The following is a 14,659-nucleotide window of genomic DNA, read 5'->3' on the forward strand; positions in this document are numbered from 1 at the left end:
TGCACCAGTGCTAAGTTTCTATATATTGTAATCATTATGTTCACAACTTGTAATAATCACTTAAATGAGCTCATTGTTTCTGCCTTAAATTAATACATTGCTAGCCAACTGTGTGATTTGTATATGTACTTGGACACAGTCACCTCTGATAACAGATCACTCTAATTTGTAATGTAGACTCATGCATTTTCTGTAAAGCTGCTTTGAAATGATATGTATTGTAGCGCTATACAAATAAATGTGAATTGAAATCTCCTTTTAATGTTTGCAAACAACAATTGAACATGTTTTAACAGTGTCTTTCCTTTTTCGTTTCTTACAGCGCTGTCAACATGTCTAAGGCCACTGTTAAGAAGCTGCACTGGCGCTCAAAAGTGCAGGAGAGCTTCGTCCCACTGGGCGGAGCCTCGGGAGAGCTTGGTGTGGCCATTGGAGGTGGTGCAGATTATGGAGAGTTCCCATTTGTTACAGCAGCACCTGGGGGTGGAGCCACTGTTGGTGACATCATCCTAGAGATTGGGGGTACACCTGTCCTAGGATTGACCTTGGGAGATGTAAGAGGGGTTCTGAACTCATGTCCACATCCCATTCGGATCAAAACCGTCTTACCAGGTACTTTATTTATGGCAAATTGACTGTTGTGTGACTAGACAAGCTTTTGCACCGATCCAACTCTTTCTTTGCATTAGATAAGAGAAGGGAAATGCAAAAGAAAATAATTCCTGAATATTTTTTTGAGCAAGGCACAACTAACAGAGATTGGTAGAGCTGTAGGGCAGATATCAAAATTTCAGCAAATATTGACTTTAATTGAACTTTTCTTTTATTTCTCCAGATGTATGGGCCACTTTTATACTATATTTACCATATATTTAGTTACATATTTACCTATTTTTGACCTTTTGAACAAAGATTTGGGCCATTTTGGCCTCAGTCTTCATTTACTTTCATTATTATGGAAAGAGTGGCCAGGATATTCTTGACAAATTCACTTTTTGTGTTCCACAGAAGAGAGAAAACATGTTTGAGGGTGAGTAAATATTGACAGAATGTTCTTTTTAAGGTTAAATATTCCTTTAACGGATGTTTTATCTGAAGCGACCCCATTGTCCTCTAACCAATTGTGAGCTTTCTGAAGATTCCAAGGAAAATAGGGGATATCAATAAGTTTCTAGTTCATGAGCCACCTCTGCCTGGGGTTAAATGTGTGACCTTTTAATTGCCAATCCATGTTTTTACTCACAAGGCTGCTAGTACAAACCCCTTTATTTTTTAGGTTTTATTTGAATTTTGTTGCACTTATTAAATGAAATACTTGGGATGTGTAAGAGCTTTATACCTTTTGACAATATACAGCCCCAAGTAGATCACAGTGTTGACATGTCATCCGTTAATGTCATTCTGCCTGAAGATTGTATTATCCTAATCTAACCTGCCTGAATATGTCAGTTTCAGATGCTCCATTGGGATTTAATTACTATATATAAATATATTTAATGTACTATAGTCATATTTTTCATTTTTAATCTTTTTAAATTGTTCTTGACACCATAAATTAATGCTCAATGAAGGCATTTCACTCGCTCAGATTTGTGAACACAATGTCTTGAACTAACAAGAATGTCAAAGTGCTCTTTCTTTTGTGAGATACAGCATCATTTGTATAACAAACAAGAGTTCTAAAAGCTGTAAATTACACAACAAAACTGTCAATCAGAGATTATAGATGTTTTTAGGTATTGGATGTTTGAGTATAGCAATTTTGCTGCTTGGTTTAGTTGCTGTAGAATTTCTGGAAGTAGAATAGTTATTTATGGAAATAACTAAAGTACCCAGCAAGCAATAGCCTACATTTCACCGTCTCGGTTAACTATAGACCCGATATAGTGAGTAACCCACTTCTAGCCAAAATAACCTTGAATTTGGTTACATGTCTTTTTGCCAAAATAATTTGCAAGATGTATGCTATTCCATTATGTAAGCATTAAGCAAAGTCAACAGTGATTACAAGGTGTTTGGTTTCATTTCTTTGGTTAGAGGTCTATAAAAGCTTCACTGACAGCCCAAATTTAGCCTTTTTTTAGCCTAGATGTCAGGGCTGTGCTTGGACGGCTATTAGACGTCTTAGACGTCTAAGTAGAAACTGAGTAAAAAACAAACCAAAAAACAATAAAAATGCACCTTTTTTAACTCACCTTTTTATCCTATTGAATTAATTATACACTAGATTTCAAAATTTTAGGGGTCAGTAAGATTTTTTTGACTAAAGATATTTGTAATGTTGCAAAAAAGTTATATTACAAATAAATAGTGTTCTTTTGAACATTCTGTTCATCAAAGAATAAAAAAAAAAATGTCAATGTTTCCACGAAAATATTGAGCAGATCTGTTTTCAACATTGAAAATAATAAGAAATGTTTATTGAGCACCAAATCAGCATAATAGACACTGAAGACTGGAGTAATAAGAGCTGAAAAGCTTTGGTTTATTTTCATAACATCTGTTTTGTTTCTTTTTATCTTTCCTTATGGAACTTCAAGGATTTATCCAATTTTTCTGAACTTCCACGACCAATCTCTCCTCCTCCATGTATGATGTTTAATATACAGGAAGAGTGAGATAACCAAATACTGTCAAAGTGTAGTATCACTTGTCGCTGTTGTGTTTGGCTTAGATTAGTCTACACAGTATTTGTTCTTAATAACGGCATGTAAAAATGATCCTGATATGCAATAGCAATGCCAGGTCTCCACCTTCCCACAGTTCAGTGTCAGACATTAAGTGGATGTGATATCCTGCACTCTATTACTTAACCTCTCCGGAACTCACTGCCCTGGTTGGCCCGATTGATCGCTGTCAGCGTCGGGGGGTGGAGCCCCGCACCGGCGAGTAACGGGGCGGGCAATCCCCGTCCACAATGTATAAAGACCATCAATATCCTGCGTGAAAGGAAGCTGGCTGTCATCTAAGGTCATAACGCACTTTAAAAAATGAATAGATCAGCGGGAAATTACTCATCCTACCTTTCCCATGAGTCCTTGAGGAGTCCATGTGTTGAGATTGTGTGCGGAAAGGACCACCGGATTATATTAAGTGCAAAAATCAATACACAGAAGCCGAGTGGGGAGGATAGGTCCTCGTTAGGTGCTCCGCAGTGCTTGTTTGTGACAACAGCACACTGACCTTAGAGACTTCTGCTGTTGCAGTGCAGTCTCAGCATGCTTGAATGTGTGTGTGAGGTCTGAGGTGTTACTGTGGTATCCTGGGGTGTGCAGTATTAGGACTGAATTCAGGGCGAGAGACCGGTTTTATGGTTTTTATGGTGTATTTGGGTTTATTTTCAGAACGGCGTCTTTGACAGTTTGACTTTGCCAGTTCACCTTTTTTCTCATATTTCCATGGTGACAGCAATGTTCTATTTGTGAATTTGGCAACAGTGCTGTTATTTAAAAAGTGGTTTCAAATCTCTCCATCTCATTCATGTGTTCTGTTTGTAATCCGTAGGCTCGACTCTCTGTAAGGATCTGAGACTTTACCTGAGCAAGTGTTTTACACCTGGATCAATGGACAGCCAACTCCAACAGGTCATACGAGAGAACCTCTACCTGCGCGCCGTGCCCTGTGAGTGACGTGTACACATACATGATGCAGTAATACAGGGCTCTTTAACACGGGATGTCCAACTGATTTTGGAGAAAAAGAAGAAAATGTGTGTTAAATGTTCAGATGTCCAATTGTAAAATCTATTAAGTTAATTCGCTGACTGTCTGATGCTTTTTGCAGCCAAAACTGAAAAGTACTCTCTTCATCTGGTAAACTCTAATCTGATTGGCTGACTTTCCTTTTTTTCTCTTTTTTTCATCAGTCCATTTGAAAACAAAGTCATGTTTACAAGATACCAGATTGGCACAACAAGTGCTTTTGAGGATGAAACAATCCCTGGATTCGCCCATGTTTGTCATTAAAGGTGAACATAGGCTTTATTTAGACTTCAGGGGAAATCATTTTTTTTCTTTAAATCCATTTTTTAGACTGACTGTTCTAACCATAGAAATATAAACATAGATGCCTCATTAGCGGCTGTTTCTAGGGGCGGCTATATGTAAGCCATCCGCCATATTGGAACAGTCAAAGCCAGTCCGTGAACATTCGAGAGCAAATTGACTGTGCATCTGCAACCATAATTAGATGTAAGATATAATATCTATATCTGCAATAGACTTAAAGGGATAGTTCACCCAAAAATGAAAATTAGCCCATAATTTACTCACCCTCAAGTCATCCTAGGTGTATATGACATTCTTCTTTCAGACAAATAAAATCGGAGTTATATTACAAAATTCCAGGCTAATCCAAGCATTAGAATTGCAGTAATAGTTGCTCTGTTTTTGAAGTCCATAAAAAGTGCATCTGCCCATCAAATAACGTGCTCCACGCGGCTCCGGGGTGTTAATAAAGGCCTTCTGAAGCGAATTGATGCGTTTGTGTAAGAAAAATATCCATATTTATAAAGTAAACTTTCAGCCGACCGCCTTCCCTGTTCAATTTATGGAAAAATTGTTGAAAGTTCCTCTGCCGATCGAAAGACTAACGCGAGCAGGTAGGCTCGTCATGACGTTACGTATGCATCTTGAGTTTCACTTTCAACATTCAACACTTTTCCACGGAAGGCGGTGGGCCGACAGTTTACTTAATAAAGTTTTAAATATGAATATTTTTCTTACACAAACGCGTCGATTCGCTTCAGAAGGCCTTTATTAACACCCCGGAGCCGCGTGGAGCACATTATTTGATGGACAGATGCACTTTTTATGGACTTCAAAAACAGAGCAACTATGAATCAAATTCTAATGCTTGGATTAGCCTGGACTTTTGTAATATAACTTTAAGAATGTCATATACACTTAGGATGACTTGAGGGTGAGTAAATTATGGGCTAATTTTCATTTTTGGGTGAACTATCCCTTTAAGCATACTGTATAATTTTGCTAAACTAACACAATACAACAAGATGAAGGCATCAGCTAACATGACATTAAAAAGTTACCATAGTAAAAACCTGTAATATTGAGTTAATGCATATAAAACACAAAACACATTCTCACCTGTGAAAGGTTATCCCACTTCTTTACAAATTTAAAGCTCAGAATTTTAACAGCCAGAAGCTGTGTAATGTTGTGGCATCTTTAATGATTACTGTGACGACATGCTGACCATTCCAAGATGGCCGCCGCGCCAACGTATATGGAGCGGTTGAATTTGGAGTCTATGTATACATGTCTATGGTTCAAACTGTATTACATATAGCCAGATTTTTCCGTTTAGACTGCAGTCGTGGTCCTCATAGTAACGGCAAACTTAGTTCAAAATGCCTGAGACTTTAGTGATGGATGTTGTGCCATATATAAATTTTTTCACGAGTTCACACAAATAATCAGACATAGTAAAAGAGTATGCGTATTTGGCATGCTGTCCGGGGGAGGGCTCCGAGCTCGGAATGTGGCCCGACCTAGAGTACTCCCCCGTATCCCTGGCTGGGAAAGGAACTAGCCGAGAGTGAGGAGTTGGGGTGGCGGAGGGATGCAGAAAAGACTGTCGAGGAACATAGGTGAGTCGGCTGTATATATAGGCCTTCTCTCGTGGTGATTGGGTAGATAATTTGAACGTGCTCCTCCCGAACTTTGTTGATAAAACATAATTTCTTGAGGACACTATCCAAATCTGAACACATTTGTCACAGACAACTGCATAAAATAAATTATTTTAATTATAAAACTGCATTCAAAAATGGTTTGGATTAGGCTTGTGAAAATTTCATTTGGTTTTTATTTTTCCTGAAAAACGCTTGTGATGGGTCACTGACTTTACACATTTTTAACAAATTTTTAGTATTTTATTTTCTATAAAACTATTAGGAGAGACTCCCGGTCCATTATTTAAGTTAATTTTACAATTCAATATGGATCATGCTTTTTAGTCACAGGCATGGCTACATAAGATTATACAATATGTAAAATGGCTCCCTGCTTCTTCTCTCTATCCACCAAGGGTTCCTTGGCCTGAAAAAGGTTCAAAACCCCTGCAGTAAAACAACTGCATTGAAAACACAAACAAGTTCACATATATGAGAAATGAGATCCTGAATATATCAGCCAACAAAAGCAGGCATGCAATCTCATGCTTTAATGCTCTCAGAGACTGTAAACAAATCCAGTTTACAATCATGTCAAACCACATGCAGAGTCAAAGGTTCAGTCACTTTGAGGCAATGCATGCACTTTAACCATTGCCATGGCAACTGTCATCAAATGTCACAGCAGTGCATTCATTGTGAATGGCACTGTTCCATATTTTGCCTTGGCAACAAAACGGCAACTATTTTCAGAGATGATTGCATGCATTTATTAATGTATAGCTCATGCCGGCATCAGGCTCCCGTTCACCATCACAGCTGATGCATTTAATCCGTCCTGCATGATTCAAACTTTGCCTATTTCCTGATCTTGAATCCCAAAGCTGCACATTTGTCTTTGTCTTCAGCCTAAGGTACCCTGCTGTGCCTTTCAGCACTCCTGTGCTCGCACATACGCATAAGCGTGTAAGCACCCAAACACAGACCCATTCATGCACGCTTGCAAATGTACACACAAGTACACACATTTTCGTGCACCCATTCACATAGCCTTTTATCTGTCGGTTCAGTTGCATAGCCTGTCTACTCAAACTTAAAGGCTTTCCCAAATAATGTTCCCGTTTATTCAAAACGTCATCTCTGAATTGATTGCAGGCAATTAGAAGACTGTGAACTGTAAGATGCTCCTTTTATCTGTTCTTTTAAGATAAAATAGCACAGGTGTGTCAGTACAAAAGTACGCGGCTATATTTAACCAGGTGCAAAACGTCATGTTAAAGGGTTAGCATATACCGTTGCAGTTGGTCAACATGGAATCAACATTTATATATCATAATCAACTTTTCTAATACCCATAATTCATCAGTTTCATCAAGATGTGATAACTTGCAACTCTATATCGCAAATCCATATTTTTCAACCTTGACCACCTGGCTTCGTTCTGATATTTTACACTTGCTTTTCACAATCCAATCAGTTTCTGATGTATAAATAGGTTTTGTTCTTGTTAAATCTCCAGTTTAAATCTGTCACATTATTATGGAAGTAAAAAGTCCTCAGTGTCTAAATCCTTAATGTTTCATCCTACACATTCATTAGAGATTCATTTCAGAGTAAATGTGTATGGCTCAAACGTGTTGCGTAAAAACGTCATTGTTTCAAGAGGGAAAAAAACACTCATGCTTTTACATTGGCTGTCATTAGGATTAATGCAATACAGGCACTGTGATGTCATATACGGGTTGTATAATACCGTGGGACAATGCAGTGTTTTGTTATTAATGGATGATTTATTGTATATGGTGGCTGAAGGCTTTTAAGTCATTACAATCCTGCTTGATGTTGAATAACTGTGTGTGTGTTGTATCCATGCGATAGGTGCACTACCTCATAAACCATGCACCTTTTCTCTTCCTGAAGACTTTTGCTTCAGAGCCATTTGTTATGTTGGCAAGTTCAATTGATCAAAGCATGAAGGTTTCCTACTGTATCTCTTCTGCAACGCCAGAATTGCAGTGATCAGATTAGCCTAAATTGAGATGCACTGCTTATTTACCTCAGGAAAATCCACTTGTCCCAGCTTTCACTCGAGATGGAAAGCTGAGAGGAAGTTGTATAATCTCATCACTGTGGGATTATAGAGCAAGTCTGAAGTGTTTGAAATCATAATCAGGTGTCGCCTCACATCAGCGAAATCATATGCAAATAGACATACAGACATACAACGCTTAACTTTTTCCACATTTTGTTATGTTACACCCTGATTCCAAAATGGATTAAATTCATTATTTTTTTACTCAATTCTACAAACAATACCCCATAATGACAACGTGAAAGAAAGTTTGTTTGAAATCTTTGCAAATTTATTTAAAAATAAAAAACACACAAAATCACATGTACATATGTATTCAGAGCCTTTGCTCGATACTTTGTTGAAGCGCCTTCGTCAACAATTACAGCCTCAAGTCTTTTTGAGTATGATGCTACAAGCTTGGCACACCTATTTTTGGGCAGTTTCGTCCATTCTTATTTGCAGGACCTCTCAAGTGCCATCAGGTTGGATGGGGAGTGTCGTTGCACAGCTATTTTCAGGTCTCTCCAGAGATGTTCATTCGGGTTCAAGTCTGGTCTCTGACTTCTGGTTGTCCCGTAGCCACTCCTTTGTTATCGTGGTCTTTGTCCTGTTGGAAGATGAACCTTTCATCTAGGATGTCTCTGTACATTGCTGCATTCATCTTTCCCTCGATCCTGACCCTCTCAGTTCCTGCTGCTGAAAAACACCCCCACAGCATGATGCTGCCACCACCATGCTTCACTGTAGGGATGGTATTGGCCAGGTGGTGAGCGGTTCCTGGTTTTCTCCAGACATGACGCTTGCCATTCAGGCCAAAGAGTTCAATTTTTGTTTCATCAGACCAGAGAATTTTGTTTCTCATGGTCTGAGAGTCCAGGCGGCCTTTTACTGAGGAGTGGCTTATGTCTGGCCACTCTACCATACAGGCCTGATTGATGAAGTGCTGCAGAGATAGTTGTTCTTCTGGAAGGTTCTCCTCTCTCCACAGAGAAACGCTGGAGCTCTGTCAGAGTGACCATCTAGCTCTTGGTCACCTCCCTGGTTAAGGCCTTTCTCCCCAGATTGCTCAGTTTGGCTGGGTGGCCAGCTCTAGGAAGAGTCCAAACTTCTTCCATTTACGGATGATGAAGGACACCCCCCCCCCCCCTCCACCCCCGTTTAAATTGTTATACTTCTTTCACGTCGTCATTATGGGGTATTGTTTGTAGAAAAAAAGAATGCATTTAATCCATTTTGGAATAAGGGTGTAACATAACAAAATGTGGAAAAAGTGAAGCGCTGTGAATACTTTCCGGATGTACTGTACACGCACAGTTTATTTGATATATAGTTCACGAGTTTACACATACATGAAATCAGATATAGTAATTTATGCTTATTTGGCGTGCTGTCCTGGGGACGGCTCCGAGCTCGGAATTGGGCCCAAACCCAGAGTACTCCCCCTCCTTGCCGGGGATAGAAACCAGCCAGAGCCAAAGTGAGGCGATGGGGTGGTGGAGGGATGCTGTGAAACTGTTGAGGGACAGAGTTGAGGGACGTCTATATATACCAGCTTCCTCTTGCGCTGATTGGTTGAATACCTGAACGTGCTCCTACCGAACTTTGTTAAATAAAACTTCATTTAGTATGTAAACGCTGGTACTTAACTGCTTTTAACCTCATTTGACGCTCACATCAGACATTAAACTCCGCCTCTTTTCCATATCAAGGCCAATCAACTTGCTACAAGTTCTGTGTGACAGGTATGTCTCTGTTTTCTCTGAAGCCTGTGGATCCAAACATCAAACACATCAAAGAGACTGGCTTCCTGGTGATGTCATCAGGATGGTCTTTTTTATTTTATTTTTAAAAATGCATTAGATTTTTAGCAAAGAGAAGATGCAAGTTTATGAAAAAATAATGAGCGATCTTTTAAAATGCCCGTGTGTCTAGCACTGTAGCCTTCCTATTTTTACATTCTCTTTAAATGGCTTGTTGTCTACTTGTAACAAATGCATATGTCCTTTTTGCTAAGTTAGGCAAAAGCACAAACATCGTATTTTTTTTATTATTACATTCATATGCTTGCTCTCTCTGCCCCGACCCAGGTACGACCAGGCAACCACGGGATGGAGAGATCTCAGGGGTGGATTATAACTTTGTCTCCATTGAAGAATTCTTCTCTCTGGAAGAGTCTGGAGCCCTGCTGGAAAGTGGGAAGTTCAAAGGTCAGAATCAGCATCTCCTTTATATCCACTTAATGCATCTAAACGAGTGGTTCTCAACTGGTTTGGCCACGGGACCCACATTCCCATAGTCATTAAGCCACGACCATTTTTTTCGGAATTTGATTCCTGAAAAAATTATATGCTATACATATACAGTATACACAAGCAAATTGTGTGATAATTTGTATTAATACATTTGCTTTTAAAAACCAAGGAAAAATTATTTCATAAAAATAGCCACTGTAAAAATAGAAAATAGCCATGGTCATTTAAAAATATACAAAATAACACAAAGTGAAAATAAAGTGTTTTTTGGGGGTTATGGAAACTACAGTTATTATGGTAAATACACAATACTAACATGAACCGTTAATAAAACATAAACACTGATCCTGATGAATAGAATAAACATTATACCTGCATGCAAATCCTTCCCAGCTAACATGATGTACCAGTTATGTCATTTATTGGTAGGCTACTTTTTGGTAATTTCATTATGACTTCATAATTGACAACATAACTACGACATTACATGCATGTAATTTCATCTGCTCTTTATATATAGTGAAGTGATATATAGCGCGTGCCTCTGCATTGTCACGTACATTTGAAGAGTGTGCGCCGCAAGCACAGTATAACATCTGACAGTACAGGAAAGTTTGTTTTTTAATGAAAATAACGTTAGAATAATGACACTGACATATAGCCTGACAACATTTCATCCGACAGCAGATACTGAATCAGGACAATGCGTTTTTTTTCTCAGGCACTCTTTACTTAAACTGCATCTGACAGAAGAGTCAAATGCTTTCATGCATGTCTTTCAAAATAAAGGTTTTGCGTCAGAAAAACATTAAGAATGACATTTTTAGTTGTTGTTTCTTTGACTATATACATCGCGGACCCACTCAAAACGGTCTTTCGACCCACTTTTGGGTCGCGACCCACCGGTTAAGAAACACTGATCTAAGCCATTATTTCTCAACCAGGAGATCGGGGCCAACTAGGGGACCTCAGCAAACTTCAGGGTGGTCTCAACATGACTTAAGTTTAATTAAAATAAGCCACTAAATATAAAAATATTTCTTATTTTAAAAGAAATTTTATAAATGAGAAGGCTTAATTTAAAAGTGAGATTTCTAGACCTGTAAATTAAATGAATAATATAAATTAATAAAATATTAAAGTGCCATGGGCATTTGTATAATGAATACAGTCATGGTCAGAATTACTGGCACCTCTGGTAAATATGAATGACATTGAAATATGATCAAAGAAGGCTCTGAAAATAAATCTGCATTGTTTATCCTTTTGATCTCTCATTAAAAAAATATATAGCCAAAATCTAACCTTTCACTGAAGTAAAACAATTAAAAGTGTGTGTGTGTGTGTGGGGGGGGGGGGGTATTTTTTTCTCCAAAACACGTTGGCCACAGTTATTGGCACCCCTAGAAATTCTTATGAGTAAACATCTCTGAAGTACACTATATTGGCAAAAGTTTTGGGACGCCTGCCTTTACATGCACATGAAATTTAATGACATCCCATTCTTAATCCGTAGGGTTTAATATGGATTTGGCCCACCCTTTGCAGCTATAACAGCTTCAACCCTTCTGGGAAGGCTTTCCACAAGGTTTAGGAGTGTGTTTATGGGAAATTTTGACCATTCTTCTAGAAGCGCATTTGTGAGGTCAGGCACTGATGTTCGACGAGAAGACCTGGCTAGCAGTCTCCTTTCTAATTCATCCCAAAGGTGTTCTATCGGCCCAACCCCTGAAAAACAACCCCCACACCATAATCCCCCCTCCACCAAACTTTACACTTGGCACAATGAAAGTCAGGCAAGTACCGTTCTCCTTGCAACCGCTAAACCCAGACTCATCCATTGGATTGCCAGACAGAGAAGCGCGCTTCATCACTCCAGAGAACACGTCTCCATTGCTCAAGAGTCCAGTGGCGGCGTGCTTTACACCACTGCATCTGACACTTTGCATTGCACTTGGTGATGTAAGGCTTGGATGCAGCTGCTCTGCCAAACCCATTCCATGAAGCTCTCTACGCACTGTTCTTGAGCTAATCTGAAGGCCACACAAAGTTTGGAGGTCTGTAGCTATTAACTCTTTGTGGCTGAGTTGCTGTTGTTCCCAATTGCTTCCACATTTGTTATAATACCACTAACAGTCGACCGTGGAATATTTCGTAGTGAGGAAATTTCACGAATGGACTTATTGCAGAGGTGGCAACCTATCACAGTACCACGCTTGAATTCACTGAGCTCCTGAGAGTGACCCATTGTTTCACAAATGTGTGTAGAAGCAGTCTGCATGCCTAGGTGCTTGATTTTATACACCTATGGCCATGGAACTGATTGGAACACCTGAATTCAATGATTTTGGAGGGGTGTCCCAATACTTTTGGCAATATAGTGTATACTCCCATTCATATTAAGCACACCAGGGTGACTAGGAACATGAAATTGTCCAGCCATGACTTATTGTTTCACAAGAGTATACAGCAAATTAGAAGTAACACAAAGGTCAAATTCCCTTAATCCATCCATCAAAAGTAAAACTAAAGAATATGCTGTAGTTTTTGATGTGCAGCAAAAAAAATGTCCTTCACAAAATAGAAAGTGGCTGTAAGAAAATAGCATTCAAATTCCCATTTCACCATCAGGGCAATAATTAAGAAGTTCCAATCAACTATAAATCTGCAGAGAAGAGGACGTGTGTCTATTTTGTCTTAACGCACAGTGAGGAGGAGAGTTTGAGTGGCCAAAGTCTCTCCAAGGATCACAGTTGGAGAATTGCAGAAATTATAGTCTTGGGGTCAGAGAGATCAAACAGTACCTACATCATCACATGTTGTTTGGGAGGGTTTTAAAATAAATCCCTTGCTCTCATCCAACTCCAGCATATTCAGTTGTCAGACACTACAAAAGGGACCGGGTTCTATGGTCAGATGAAACTTAAAAAATAGCTTTTTGGCAGCAAACCCACCATTCTATTCCATACGTTCAAAATTTCACAAAAATTCAGCATGGAAAATGCATCTGAGCCTACTTATGATTTTATGCAAACATGGAACATACAGGCCCTGTTTTTGATATGGAAGGAGTTATTTATTGTTCAAATGAGTATATTGTGTGTGCATGCATTTGAGTTTGTGTGTGCTTGTGAACACATGGTGAGGGTCAGGGCTTCACGCCAAAGCTCCAAATGCTCAAGCCAATCAGAATTAAGAGAAGCACCCTCCAGACTGCGGAGAAAAGTGCCGTGTTGGCTCAGTTCTGTCCTCCAACGTTATCAGCAGAAAGAGCTGAAAAAGAACCGTAATGGAGAGAGAACAAGCGTGTAATGCAGACTGATGTCTGAGCCTGCTGATGTCTTTGTTAAGGGTCTCACACACAGCTGCAGATTCACATTATGACATCCTTCAAAGTTGCAGCTCTTGGATTTATGAATATGCTGACTCGTGTTTTTGATACTGCTGTGCCACATTACTTTCTTTTGTCTTTGGAAAGTAAGAAAGATATGGTTCACTTATGTCCATCTCGGTCGAGTCGGTCCCAAATGGAGTTGGTTGGAGTTGTAGTTGCACACTTGCTTTTGGGGAACTCAAGGACTGATGATTGATGTAAATGTCATGGTATAATCACTGACCATGTCAATATCACCAATAGGGATTTTTTTTGTCCTTCAGGTTTTTACTTATATTGACAAAATCTTCGCTATATATACATAAGTGTTCAAAAGTTTGGGGTTGGTAAGAATATTTTATGATTTTGAAAGAAGACACAAGGCTCCTTACCAAGGTTGCATTTATTTGATTTAAAAAAAAGTATTGAAAACAGTAATATTGTGAAATATTATTACAAATTGAAGTACTTGTTTTCTATTTCAAATTTTCAATACATTTTGAAATTTAATTTATTCTTGTGCTTGGCAAAGCTGAATTTTCACTCATTACTCCAGTCTTCAGTGTCTGATTTGGTGCTCAAGAAACATTTATTATCAATGTTGAAAACAGTTGTGCTGCGTAATAATTTTGTTGGAAACCATGATGCATTTTTTCAGAATTCTTTGATTAATAGAAAATTCCATTTTAATTCATACAATTATTAATTTCTTAAAAAAAAAAAAAAAACCTTACTGACCCCCCAGAAATAATACTAGAAATGTGAGATTTGGTATTATTTTTTTAATATGCCTATAATTAACCGCACAAGTGTTTTTAACACCTGAGCAATGATGCCCCAGAGCCCATTAGTCATCTCTCTAGCTAGAAACCACACCACACTCCTTCTTTTCTATCACTCTGTTCTGGAGAAAAGAGGCTTTTCTCTGTAATCCCTATTTCAGTTTCTCTGTCTCCGATCACCCCTTCACCTCCATTCCCTCTCTCTCTTTTAATTTTTTTTTATCCAGTTGTAAATAAGCTGCAGCAAGGGAGTTATTCTGCAGTTAAATATCTCTGAAAATTCCAAACATGTAGCTATTATACAACTGCTGAGTAAACTCTCTTAGCTGAGGAGTTTGCGCCCCTAGTGCTATTATAGTGTAAATTATATTTTTTTAAACTGTACTTTATGTTGTATGCTTTTATTTTGGAGATTTAAAGGTAGATGTTCAGAAGGGGATTAAGATCACGTTGTCGCCATTGATCTGATTGCTAAAAGAGCTCTGGAACATCCTGTCAGTTTATTAGTTTCATAACAGCAGTGATTAAGGGTTTTAAAGAGAGCAT

The 14,659-nt window shown here is 38.7% G+C and overlaps 1 protein-coding gene across 1 annotated transcript in view; it reads left to right on the forward strand.

Annotated features, from left to right (window-relative positions):
* Positions 1-332: 332 nt before the first annotated feature.
* Positions 333-14,659, forward strand: part of magixa (MAGI family member, X-linked a) — a gene marked incomplete at its 5' end in the record, with an annotated part of 49,228 nt that continues 34,901 nt past the window's right edge. Inside the window, 3 exons of the mRNA XM_079827670.1 lie at positions 333-612; positions 3,505-3,621; positions 9,794-9,913. Of these exons, the coding sequence (XP_079683796.1) occupies positions 333-612; positions 3,505-3,621; positions 9,794-9,913 (517 nt within the window). The remainder of the gene's footprint in view (positions 613-3,504; positions 3,622-9,793; positions 9,914-14,659) is intronic.

The sequence above is a fragment of the Gobio gobio genome, assembly GCF_949357685.1.
Source record: "Gobio gobio genome assembly, chromosome: 10".
Classification (NCBI taxonomy): Eukaryota; Metazoa; Chordata; class Actinopteri; order Cypriniformes; family Gobionidae; genus Gobio; species Gobio gobio.